Source organism: Colobus angolensis, unplaced genomic scaffold (genome assembly GCF_000951035.1).
Source record: "Colobus angolensis palliatus isolate OR3802 unplaced genomic scaffold, Cang.pa_1.0 Scaffold382, whole genome shotgun sequence".
Lineage (NCBI taxonomy): Eukaryota > Metazoa > Chordata > Mammalia > Primates > Cercopithecidae > Colobus > Colobus angolensis.
In genome coordinates this window covers 1,020,812-1,034,653 of record NW_012117177.1, presented here as the reverse complement: position 1 = coordinate 1,034,653, position 13,842 = coordinate 1,020,812, and the positions used below count along the sequence as shown (strand labels likewise).

Sequence of the window (13,842 nt, the reverse complement as noted above, 5' to 3'; positions counted from 1 at the left end):
GGCCTGCGGAGATTGATTGAACGATTGCCTTGTCAAGCGATAGAGGAAAAGTGGCCTAGATGGAAGTAGCAGGTATGTGTGAGGGCCTGCAGGGGTCATGAGATGAGTGAGGGCCTGTGCCACAAGGGCACAGGGTTTCAGACAATAGGGAAGCTTCAGAGATGGATCTGCCTGACAGAGAGGTGGAGTGCCGGCTAAATGACCTCAGAAGCTTTGTCCTTCTTCAATTCCAGGGGGAAAAAATCACAAACTAGTTGGAGGTACCAGAGGGCTACAGAAAACAACAAGAAGAGACTAGCTGGTCGGCTAGGCACAATTAAAACATCGAATTCTGCCCCAGCAGCAATTCCGGGAACTTCAAGTAATGCCCCCTGTGTGGCCCTCTAGAACCATACCTGGTAAGAGTAAAGGGCAGTGTGTCCTCTATGTCTGCGCTACAGATGTAGACATCTTTTTTAATGGCCTGAGAATTTCATCAGCAGTAGCCAGCTGGAGGGCCTAGCAATGTGTTGTGATCATGTGTTTTCCTGAGTTATTTGAAACAAGAGGTTGTATGTACTATCCTCTTGGCAAAATTAAAGGATTTTGAGCTAGGATAAATGAGGTAGATCAGAGGGTAATTGCAGGAAGTGGGGCAGTGGCTAGCCCTGCTTGAGGGCTTAGGCCCCAGGCTGCAGAGGAGCTAAGTGGGAGAGCAATATTTGACGGTCTGTTGCCGCTGTGCCTAGTAATCGGCTAGGGTAGGAGAAGGAGGACAAGGGAGACCCGGGTTGGACGATGAGCATGAAAGAAGAGTGGGCGAGCCAGGGAGCGCTTGCCACATGGAGGGCGGGAGGCGGCTACACTGGGTCCCCGGCGCCAAGAAAGGGGCACGAGGAGGCGGCGCGGGCCCCGCCCCCTCCCCTGGCGGGCGCGGGCGCGGGCGCGAGACGCTGCGCGGCGGCAGCAGCGGGCGCGAGCTGCAGCTGTCAGGCCACCGAGGTCCAAGCCGCACTTGCTGCCCCATTGAGAACGAGGAGGCAGCAGGAGCAGTGACGGTGACACTAAGAAGCCGGACTCCCGGCACGCAGAACTCACCTACCTGGCACCCGCGGCCCTCTACTGTTTCCTTCCCATTGTGTTGGGTAAGGTGCCTGTGCGTGGGCAAGAACAGGGGCTAGGGGCTGGAGGACCCGGAAGGCCGGGAGGTGGGGGGCCTGTGAGAAGAGGGAGAAAGGAAAGCGTAGTTGATCCCGAGGACCACTCATAGCTTGGGAAAAGGGACTGAGCTGCTCCCGAGGTCGGAGTTGGGGGCAGGTGACAGTGCAGGGGGGCGTTGCTGAGTAATCCCGAGCTGCTGCCAGAGCCGGGCAAAGAGGCGCAGGGCTCCGTGGGGAGCGGGCGTGGCTCAGTGCGCATGCGCCACAGCCGACTCGCTCTAAGAGCTGGGGGTGAGGTGAGAGGACCTGGGTCGGAGGTAGTTGGGACTATGTGTGACATCTCACTTTCTAGGTCCGTCATGCTAACAGTGCCCCTGTCGTAGAGATGACAGCATTCTCGTCTCCTAAGGAAGCTTCTTTTCCTTGTGTTCAGCTCGCTTGATGTCATCCAAACCTTATCTACCTATTTGTCCCTAGGCAGTCTACTGGGGAAGAAGTGGCCTGGGGACGATGCTAAATTGCTATCTAGTGTGCCTTTGGGCTTATAGCCCTAGAGCTGTCGTTGTGAGGAGTGAAAGGTTAGACGTGAGATTCCACGTTGGACCCTTTGAGTTGCATATACAATATAAATGTGGGCTTGAATGTAGGAATAGCGTTTCAGTGGCATGACAGCTGTGGCATTTGGAGTCGGCATGGATGTAGCTGATAACTTGTTAGCTCTGCAAAATGAATCCAGTGCGTCAGAGGGCTTCCCCGTTACGAAGCACCTACCACCACCACCAACGCCAAGTATTGGGTTGTATTGGAAACACACTCAAACATTCTATCATTTCTCATCCGTGTTGAATTTTACATAAAGATAGCCGCGCCCAATTCTTCAGTGCAGTATTTCCAATTATTGTGCCAGCATTCAACAGTGAGTTGAGTAATCCTTACCAGTGTGTCGCCACAAGATGGGCTTTCCCTACAGGTCCAACCATGGCTCCTCCCCTGTGCAGACTTCCAACAGTGCCATTCTCATCCAGTGCCTAGCCCTCCCCAGTTGCTATTCCCCTACCGAGCCCTGCAGTACACATGCCTTTCAAGACTTGCCTCCGAGCAATCTGCACTACTGATTTTGAGCATCATTCCGCTCCATGGCAACTGAACTGATGCCAATTTGCTTTTCTGCCTCTCTTCTCTCCCTTATCATTCTAAAATGTACTATTTTCAAAGGTTCAACTTCTTTTTCTTCATTGTACTGCCTCCTCCCCCACCTCCACCCCCACCTCTAAGCATTCCCAACTAAATACAATAATTTAAATAAGGCTTTGTGGATGCAGGCACTGCAGATTCAGAAGGTTTCAAGTGTGTTAAAGAACAAAGAGCTGGGGAGTATTGGTTACAGAAATTCCTAATTCACCTTTCTGTCCAAGACTGAGACCCTGATGGGAAAAAAAAAAAGTCAATAAACTATCCTTAGAGCATGCTCATTAATGAGTTTGTGGGGGTAGGAAAGGGCAATTGCATCTCTCTAATATTTGACTCAGTTAGAGCCAGATCTTTCTCTGAATGGGATCAAAATCAGAATAAGCGTTTTGGTCCAAATGCTTGCCCGATAGAGGACTCAGAAGGGATGCATCAGGCATTTGACTTTCCTATTTACATATTTAGTGTTATCAAAGAATTCATTTGCCTGCTTAATGCTACCTTGTTTAAAGGTTTGGATTAAATCTGGCATATTCTGGGGGAGGAAAAAATGATTTCATTTGCTTTTATACTGTGCTAGTTCTTTTTAATTTAAGTATGTACTAAAGGACATCACATTCATTTTCAAGCAATGATGAATGATTGTGGAGATGCCAGCGCCCACCTACAACATCAAGTGGAGATCATTATTCTGCTCTTGTTTTTGGTAGGAATGGGGAAATGTATATACTTATTTTTAAAATGTAAGAGTAAGGGGAGGAAAACTCGAGCATTTCCCTTGACTTTCAACAGGTGGAATTCCCATTACGTCCCATCCAGAAAATGATCGAGTCAAGTTCATAACTTCTGCTCTTTAGTCACCTTATAAATAATAGTATTTGGACATCTTACAGAACTATGGATCTATTGTACCTTGGTATCAATTCAGAGGCATTAATTCTGGGCACCTACCTAATCAGTTAATTGGTAAACAAATATTTATTATCTCCGTGGAGGATCCTGGTGCTGCACACTGAAGGGGCTTCAAAGATGTACACAAACAGTGACCTTACTATCCAGGAATTTAAAATTGATCATGTAAGAAAGACAGGAACAGTTTGTTAACAAAATAAGGCAGTATAATGATATTATTTCAACTGTAAACAATGAGATCCTGAGCTTGCATGTTAATTTGTAAACTCCCTGAGGGCAAGACCTTGCCTTAAATATTTATTAATTCCCAACGGTATCTACGCCCAATGGATGTTTGAGTGATGAAGCTTTGCAAAGTAGATTGGGTGGGGAGAAACCAGAAGCAGGGAGAGAACTTTCACAATAGATTAGATGTGAGAAGGTGTGGGCCAAAATGAGGATGGTAGCACAGGACTAGAAAAATGATACTTCAAGGGAAAATCAGCAGGATTGAATGAAGGCAAGGAGACAAATCTAAACTGTATTCATTTTTCCTTCTAGCAAATAAATGGGAATTGGAGACAGTAGAGGAGAGTGGAGGGTTTTCTTAGTAAGGACACAACACACAATAGGCACTATAGTGTTTTCTCAAATATCAGTAGCAAGATTGGACCAGAAGACCCTGAAGGTCCTTTCAATGCTGAGACTCTGTGCCATATGCAGATGTTCAAGCTTGTTGAGAAACAAGGCATTCTCAAATATGGGAGAAAGAGAAAAGGAAGAATTCTTATACTTTCACTAGCAGGGCCTTTCTGAGAAGGGTTAATACAGAGCCATAAGGCCCGCACCAGTACATGAAAGGAGGTGGAGGAGCCAGAGGAATAAAAATCTCAAACCAAATTTTTCAAAACATGCTTACAAATTTTTGCAAACTTCATAACTTTTCATTCTCCCCCAAATCCTGTTAAGCAGGGCAGGTATTATCTGCTCTATTTTTATGTAAGAAGATACTGAAACAGAAAGATTAAATGACCCGCCTAAGTTCATAAAATAAATGAATGGTGTAACAGTGAGGAAGATCCTGGTGTCCTGATTGCTGCCAGCTAGCTCAGTGCTCTTGACGCTGAACCACATTGCTTTTCCTCTTTTTTCCTTGGCATAGAGCCTATAGGCCCAGAAGTTATGTGTGTACATAACCAAATAGGGAATGCACAAGCAACTGCAGCATTATCTCAGACAGTTATTAATACATCATCATTATTCCTGGAGCTGAGCATTTGGTTTCCATATTCACTCAGTCCTTGACCTGTCTATTGAGTTTATCTGCAACTGAGAGAATAGGGTCAGTGAGTCTTTTAATGATGTGAACACCTGTTTGCTAGGAACTTAAGGAAGCTCATGTGGCATGGATGCTTAATACTAGCCATCAGAATCATGCCCAAGTTTGTGCTTCTGTTACTTTTTAAAATGAGAGTTCAAGTGTTCTGCTCTGTAAAATTATCCTACAGACCAGTATAAGAAAATAAAAAGTGTGCTAACACTTGTTTCATCTCCATTTAAAGAAATGTTTGTTACTTGAGCTAATTCCAAAGACAGCAATTTGGGAGCAGGAAAAAGAGAACAACAATCAGGAATTGTAGGAAACTTGAGAATTCTGTAGAGTGTATATAAACCAAGAAGGAGTATAAAGCCTATCCATTTAGGAGATATTATTTAAATTCATAATTACTGATTTAGATATCTAATGAATCCTTATTATAAGTTTTATCTGTATTTAGAAAATAACATGAGATTGTTAAGCAGCAGTTTTTTTTTTTTTTAAAGCTTCGTTCTTCCTCAATAAGAAATAACACTACACAGATCTAGGCACTGTTTTTCTTCTTAGACCAGTATTCTTGATGCTGCTTAAATAAGACTCTTGCCATAATTAGTTATAATATTAAATGAATGTATATTTAAATTCAGTAACACTAGCTAAATATTAAAACTGGTGTTTAAGACAGAACCTACCGGGTGCAGCGGCTCACGCCTGTGATCCCAGCACTTTGGTAACATGAGGCTGGCAGATCGTTTGAGCCCAGGAGTTTGAGAACAACCTGGGCAACATGGTGAAACTCCATCTCTACAAAAAATACAAAACTTAGCCAGGCATGGTGGTGCGCGCCTGTAGTCCCAGCTACTCGGAAGGATGAGGTGGGAAGGTTACTTGAGCCCAGGAGGTCAAGGCTGCAGTGAGCCATGATTGCACCACTGCACTCCAGCCTGGGCAACAGAATGAGACCCTGTCTCAAATTTTGAAAGATAATAAATATAAGAGAAATGACCTAAACCAATTAATAAAATAATTAGCCAAGATAATATACTTTATTGTAAACAGGAAGCCCACAAACACAACTTTTTTCTGCTCTCTAATTATGTGGAATCAATTGCAGAGACAACCTTGAGACGGACTGGTGAGTGCACTAACAACTTTCTTGGAGATGGGAATGTTGGTAGGTATAAAGGGAAGAAGTTTCATCTCTGACTTAGGATTTAAACATATCTTAGATTGCTCTGTACTTTCCTTTTCCTGAATGTCATCTATTGTGAATATCGTATACTTTCTTTAATTTGCTTTTACTTTGAATGGAGAATTCAATTGACAGACAATAAAAAAGTTAAAAAATTATATAAATTACAAATTAGGACAAGTTAAAGTTCTTGGAATAAAATTATTTTGCTTATGTTAAGCCTAGGTAGTATTTTGAACTTTTATTTTTGAGAAGCACCCTCTATAGGTTACCTCAGGTTGCTGTGGGTTCTTTTTTTTCTGACTTGAATATATTTTTATATATAGACTTAACATTATTTTATTATAGATTTTTTAAAATAATGTTTTCTATTCTGTTTTATAGCACCCTAAAAAGAAAGAATAAAACAACAACAGGAAAAAAAGGAAAATATTTAAATTGTGACAAAAACCCACTGGGTAGGTATTTCAGGGGGGCACACTGTGGATTTGGGATATTTTAATATTTGATCTCTTAAAAACGAATATTAGAAAAATACATAGCTAGTACACAGGCATTCCAAAATCATTTTAAGGGAAACTAAATTTTGTAAAATTATATTCAAATATGTGTGCTTCCAGAAACTGTTTTGCATGCACTCCTTTGATTAGTGGTTCGTTTTCATCCCTTTGGGTCTATTGTATAAATATCATCCAATTAACTTCATCACTGTTGAGTTCCCACAATAGGCCTAGTATGAAAGTACCTAACAGAATGTAGGAAAAGGTAGTATTCATTCAGTAAGCATTTGATCTTTTTATTTTAAGATACATTCTAGGTATTCCATATGTAGACATGTTGTGGAGGTAACAAGTAGGTTACTGTATAAACATTAGCACTTTAAATTTTACAGTATGTTTTCAAGTGTTGCTATTATAGAATTAAAACCTAAATCCAAAAGCTAATAAGCTATTCAAGATTTCCTTCCTTCATGACAGCTGTTATATTGATATCAGTCGATTGTCATCAACTTAAATGCCATTGTTCCATGAAGAAAAAAATTACTTGAGAGGGTGTTCCTATCAATGCAAGTATAATGGGGTAAATGCCTGAAGAAATGTAACCTTGTTCTCTCTTTCAAATTCTGGGGTACAGTCTAATTCTGGCCCAGACCTCTACCAACAGAATCAAGAATCCAGTTTATGTAGCTTTCTCTTCTCAGTAATTCTTGTATCCATCAGGAGCAGACTTCAAACCCCAAGTCAATTTCATCCTATTTGCCTATTGTTTGGAACTGTCCAAACCAGAAGCTAAAGTTGTCACACATTTGAGTGGCATTCTTGTTCTAGGCTTCCTCTCCTAGAACAGGGTCAGAACTGAACCAAATTACAGGACCATCTGCTAGTCCATTTACCCATGGCACTCAGCCATTTTCCTGGCACGACAAAAGACCTCAGAAAAACAAGACCTATTTTTCCCCTTATGCAAAATTAGTTTTATTTCTTCTGCTGTACTACATCAATTAATGAGCATAAATCAAGAGAAGTTGAATGAGAAGGCCTCATAATTCAGAGAAATTTGCTATGGAGTTGATTTCAGTTTCAGGTTTAACTGTTTTCCCTCCTACTTTTCCTTTTATTTTCAGGTTCTCTTGGTTACAAACTCCTTCCCTTCTGGTGCTGCAAAAATGAGTGGGAAATCCCTGCTCTTAAAGGTCATTCTCTTGGGTGATGGTGGAGTTGGGAAAAGTTCGCTTATGAACCGTTATGTAACCAACAAATTTGACTCCCAGGCTTTTCACACCATAGGGGTAGAGTTCTTAAATCGAGATCTGGAGGTAGATGGACGCTTTGTAACCCTCCAGATCTGGGACACTGCAGGGCAGGAACGTTTCAAGAGCCTTAGGACACCCTTCTACAGGGGAGCAGACTGCTGCCTCTTGACCTTCAGCGTGGATGATCGGCAGAGCTTCGAGAATCTTGGTAACTGGCAAAAAGAATTTATTTACTATGCAGATGTGAAGGACCCTGAGCATTTCCCCTTTGTAGTTCTGGGTAACAAGGTAGACAAAGAGGATAGGCAAGTGACTACTGAGGAGGCGCAAGCCTGGTGCATGGAGAATGGGGATTACCCTTATTTAGAAACTAGTGCCAAAGATGATACTAATGTGACAGTGGCCTTTGAAGAAGCTGTCAGGCAGGTGTTGGCTGTAGAGGAACAGCTGGAGCATTGCATGTTGGGTCACACCATTGACTTGAACAGTGGCTCCAAAGCAGGGTCTTCGTGCTGTTAAAGATAGGGAGCCTTTTAAAAATGTGCCCCAAATTGGTCAGTCAGTAGTGTAAGAATAACTGTGCCCCCTAAGAGTGCACACACACACACACACACACACACACACACAAGAGGGTAAGAGACAAGGTTCTGATTGTGAAACAGAGCCTTTCAAATTGAAGTGTAGATCTATAAAAAAAAAAAAAGAAAAAAAAAAAGCTCTATCAAGCCAAGTGTATTTTGTGTAATTTCTGCTATTTCCCCTTCATGTCTGTCTCAGGACATATCAGAAAGTTTTAGCCCTGAGACAGTTAAATATTTTTTAAATCACAATTTAGACCTAGAACCCAGCTGCATGAAAGAGTTAAAGAGCTACAACTATTTCTTAAAGTGTTCCATTAATCAACTAACAAATGTCACTATCAGACTCTTGCCAAGCAGTTTCTGACATTTCTGCCAAAGGGGAAAAAATCAGACTTTGAGCTGTATTACAGTAAAAATAATAATGCAAATAAGGATTCCTAGGCTTGAATTATAAAGAAGTTGTAATGATTAGGAGTGCAAAAGTATAATGATATACACTGACTTGTTTAAATCCTTATGTATGGTTTGCTCCCATCTGAGCTTTTCAAAAAATACCATCTCAGTAAGAGATACTCTAATGACCCTGGCAATTGATTATACTTCTTGTGTTTGAAGTCATAGGATACTAGTGAATGGATTATGCTTAAATATGCCAACCACCTTTGCAAATAAATGGTTGGTCTGCTTTTCCTTCCTAAATCTACTTTTGCTGCATAGAGATGTTGCTTCTCTGACAACCTCTTACCAATTTAGCAATGCTGCTTAGTATATGAAATTGGATGCAGTGCTCTCTGCTCATAATTTAGATGGTCCTTCGATCCAACATGCTGGGCTCATGGAGAAGGCTTCAGAAAAGATTGGGGGATAATGAACTTTTCTCACAGGGCTCCTTAACTCAAATATTTGTTGTAGAAGAAGGAACTGGTTTCTTGTATGTTGCACTATATGTTCAACTAGCCTAATGAAGAGCAGATTTTAACCCAGTGTTAGAATGAATTTCCCATAATCAGAGTTGTCCAACAGTGGAATGGACTGCCTTAATAATGAGCTCCCTGCCTCTGAAAATATTCACTGGATGACCATCTGTGAGAACACCATAAAAAGATTTTCTGTACTGGCTACATGTTCAGTATAAAGTCCTTTCTGGCTCTAAGTTCTATGAATCTATAAATTACATCAGTGCCATGCTGTGGTTAGATTTATCTGATGATAACAGCTAAGACTATGGAGAGGGACTTTTAAAATTCTCAAACCATTCTGTGATCAATCTTTAACAGCAACTACATAGCTCTTCCTTTTGCTTTTGCACTGTGGCAGAAAAAATTCTTGAGCTCTGAGTAATCTTTATGTGCACTGATAAAAAACATCTTAAAGCTCCCATGTTAAATATAAAAATGGTTTGACAATTTTTGATTACCATGACTGCCAGTTATATACTGTATTATGAATATGCAGTGTGGTTCTTGTTGGTTGATCTGTTTATCCTGCATAGATTTTAATCTGTGCTTTAAAATATCTATGATAAAAATAGTGACAGACAGAAATTACCCCAAAAAGAGACCTAGGCCAGGAAGGGGGTGGGAGCTTTCATAGGAATACAGCCTAGAACTCTCCATTGTAGCCACATATGGAATCAGCCTTACTTACATGTAGGACCTTTGTGCTTTAAGAGCTCTGGAACATATTGGCAAAATAGAAAAAAAGAGGACAGTATTTCAACCCAGTCGTACTCAATATTTACAATGAAGATATAATCCTTACCCCCATTGTTCAATTAACTTTGATGCCAGAAGTCAAAGCCAGAACTGGGACCCCACAGCTCTTAAGTACTGGTCCCTATCCTGCCTATGCCTATAGCCAGCCACACTGGTTTCCAAGTTCTATGATCATTTTGCTACAATCATGTTAGGGTGAAAATCTGTACGTCAGAACTGTTAAATGCTAATTATTTTCAAGTGCATGAGACCTGGGGCCTTCTCTTTCTACTTGCACTCTGCTTATACTAGTTGCTATTTGTAGATCTCAGGTCTTCATCATAAAGACCTCCATCAACTCACAAAAGTACTTGTCTCTATTAGAGTGGCATGTGGTCATTTGAGTTAAAAAAAAAAATTACATGGGTATCAGATTCATAGGCATCCTGTCCATCTAAGACAAGTGTTAATCTTATTGGTCCATCAACTGGAGCCCCTTTCCTCTTAGCCATACCATTATTTTCTGCCAAATTACCATTCAATATCTTAATGAAAGCACTCAACATTAAGTGACATAAACAGTGGCATTTGGGTAAGCAACACTCAGTGGGGTGCTGACATATAGTTTGGGTAAGATTAAAAAACACCAAAGGCTGAAATCTGTGAGTACCAAGAACTGTGCATATAGGTTTAGAAATTGACTGTGTACCCTAGAATGTGCAGTGTAATGTTTTCAATAGGTGTTTTTTTAAGAACACTAGATTTTTGGAATAATATATTTCTAATTAGGACTATACTGTTTTTCAATGGTCTGTTAAAACATCATACAGAATATTTATTTAGTTTATTGTCATGTAATGGCTAACTTTCAGGGGCCTCAGATTCCGTATGTCTTCAGTGGATTGATGAATATCAGGTTAATTTGTGCCTGCCCCAGCCATCTCTACTTTATTCTGAGGTATTCCACAATCCTCTTGTTGCAGGTGCTGCTAAAAAGGAATCTCAAAATTGTATATCAAATATTTTCTTTCGACTGTAAAAAATCATCTGTGTTAAAGTGAATAAAAAGTGCATTTTGAATAACCAACACACAATGTTTGTGTTTCTTCCCTCCCTTTGTCTTTTTGAGCAATGGGTGGGTGTGATGGACAGTACTTATTAATCAAGTCACTCTTTCAGGCTGCACTGGATGTGGCCTCTGGATCATGTTTCATGTGGTACTCCAAGCAGCCACTACCTAGTGATCAGATACTGCTATACTGATTGTGAAGCAAACTCTAAAGATTGGGGCAGGGAGGTCCTTTTTATTTTATACCACTTTCTTTCTGTTTATTTAGTTATTAGAGACAGGGTCTCTCCATTGCTCAGGCTGGAGTGCAGTGACGCAATCATGGCTCATAGCGTCCTCAAACTCATGGGCTCAACCACTTTCTAATGCATGATGTATATTGAGACTGGAAATTGAATCTTAACTTTCCACTTTATTTCTTTATTATAATTTAAAACCATTACTTAATGGATACAATATACACTACTCTGGTGATGGGTACACTAAAAGCCCAGATTTCAATCTGCAATATATCCATGTAACAAAACTGCACTTGTGCCCCCTAAATTTATACAAATAAAAGGAAAAAAATTAAACAATGTTGCATAAAAAAATAAAATAAATGTTAAACCATCGCAAAATATAAACAGAGTAGATATATTCCCTTTATTTTCCTGACTGGTGAATTGTCCAGACCTTAGGAAAACATGAAAATATAGGTGAAACAAATAAGAAAAGCAAAGAATAATTTTGTTAAATATTCTGTTCTCTTGCCTCTCACATATTGGATTTTAAAGATATATTAGCACCCAGTGACTTGAATATACATAATGGCAGATTTTAAATTGGACACAAGTCTTTCCACAGCATATATAGTTTCATTACGTTGATTCCATCTGCCACAGATTTCACTCTCTTCTCCTCTCTGTCTACTTTTGCCTGTTGCAACTTTGGGCAGTCGAAATTGGGGGTGGGGAATTTGTTGGGAAACAGATTTTTTTTTCCACATGTACCATTTCCATCTCTGAGGATTATAATTTAACACATTATCAGAACATGCTTCAAATGCAGCACCCCAAATCATTTTGACTAGTCTATAATGATGCAACTTTTAGAATATAGAAAGTCATAGATTTATAAGCCACTTAATAAGGATTTGCTCATTCGTAACTGATTTTTTTTTTTTTGAGATGGGGTCTCTCTCTGTCACCCAGTCTAGAGTGCAGTGGCCTGATCTCAGCTCACTGCAACCTCGGCCTCCCGGGCTCAAGCAAGTCTCATGCCTCAGTCTCCCTAATAGCTGGGATTACAGGCGCCCGCCACCACACCTGGCTAATTTTTGTATTTGTTGTAGAGACAGGGTTTCACCATGTTGGCCAGGCTGGTCTCAAACTCCTGGCCTCAAGTGATCCACCCACCTGGCCCTCCAAAGTGCTGGGATTACAGGTGTGAGCCAATGTGCCAGGGCCAATAACTGATATTTTAAACGAATACTAACTTCCTGTCTTTGCTGTTTCTCTGCCTGATTCATAACCCAGTGGGAAATCTCCTCATGATGTCTTAAGAAACAGTATGGTCTCATTTTGTGGAAATGGTTTGGTGATAGTCCTTCCAGAAAGAGGAAGGTGTGGAATACATAATTTGTCTTCCATCTTGTAACTGTATTTTTAAAACACACTGGAAAACTGAGGTATCAATTTGAGTAATTTCAAGCTGGGAGGTGGGATGGACATCTCTGCTTTCATTTGAATTGCCCAAAGTAGATCTTGCAGCAATTTTTTTCCTCAGTGATCTACATAATCATTTCACTTTTTTTCTGTCCTTGCTGTGGAAATGTAAAGTTTACTACAGTGCAGTGTTTTTCTTACACTTGATTTTAGGGCAGATGAACTGTAATATACTGTCTTGGTCCATTTGGGCTGCCTTAACAAAATACCATAAGCTTGGTAGGCAATAAACTACAGAAATTTATTTCTCAGCTCTGGAGGCTAGGAAGTCCAAAATCAAGGTATCCTCAGATTCAGAATCTGGTGAGGTCCTGATTTCTGGTTCACAGATGGCACCTTCTAGCTGTGTGGAAGGGGGAAGGGGTTTCTCTTGGGCCTCTTTTATAAGGACACTAATCCCATTCATGAGGGATTCACCCTTGTGACCTAATCACCTTCCAAAGGCCCCATCTCCTTATAATGCCATACCATTGGAGGTTAGGATTTCAACCTATGAATTTTAGGGGGGCGGGGGGGGACACAAACATTCAGACCATAGCATACACCTTTTGATAAAACTATAATGTGCATGATTTGGGATATTCACTAATGTTTTATTTTTCCAAACTGGTCACTTTAATTTCCTCAAGTTTCCATCACCAAAAGAACTCTCATTCTTTACTACTTTCTCTTTAAGAGAAGGAAGGGATAATGACAAAAGCTACGCATGTTTACGGAATAAAAGAAAAATTATTAAATGCCCTCTTACTGATATGCTTGCAAAAACTGGTGAGCAAGGATCTCCTATTCTGCTAATGATAGTAGTGGTAATAATGTGTGAAAGGGGTTTTTTTTTAAGGGGGCAAGAAGTTACTTAATATTTTCCCAGTGAAAACAAGCATCTTCACAGCTCAAGATGTGGTGTCGTCACCTGTAGCCATATAGGAACTGCTGCAGTGATGTTTGTGTCTTCATAAATCTCTTTGCCTTCTCCAAGGAAACACAGAATGATGATTCAGTTATATATAAAAGCCTTTTAAAACAGTGGGTTTTGTGTGTACAAGCATGTGTATTTTTAAGTAATCTGCCAGTTCCTTTCGTGCTCTATGAACTATGGGTAAATGTGTAATGGGTCTCACTATAGCGCTCCTGAATTTTAATCAGAGCTGCCAAGCTGTGCCGCCTCTAGTTAATTGATTGATAAAAAGAATTGGGAAATGCCTTAATGAAATAAATAGTTCTTAGTTCAACATTAGTTATATTGATTAGAGTAAAAATACAAATCATGCCTTCCTGTGGTGCATTCATGAGGAAGCAAGAAACAGGCTTATA

General features: G+C 40.4%; 1 protein-coding gene across 1 annotated transcript; it reads left to right on the top strand.

Moving 5' to 3' along the window:
• The first annotated feature begins 901 nt into the window (after positions 1-901).
• RAB9B (RAB9B, member RAS oncogene family) lies at positions 902-10,847 on the top strand. Its single transcript, XM_011954448.1, has 3 exons — positions 902-1,124; positions 6,113-6,186; positions 7,353-10,847. The coding sequence occupies exon 3, from the start codon at positions 7,395-7,397 to the stop codon at positions 7,998-8,000; it is 606 nt and encodes a 201-aa protein (XP_011809838.1). The 5' UTR covers positions 902-1,124; positions 6,113-6,186; positions 7,353-7,394; the 3' UTR covers positions 8,001-10,847.
• The last annotated feature ends 2,995 nt before the right edge of the window (positions 10,848-13,842 follow it).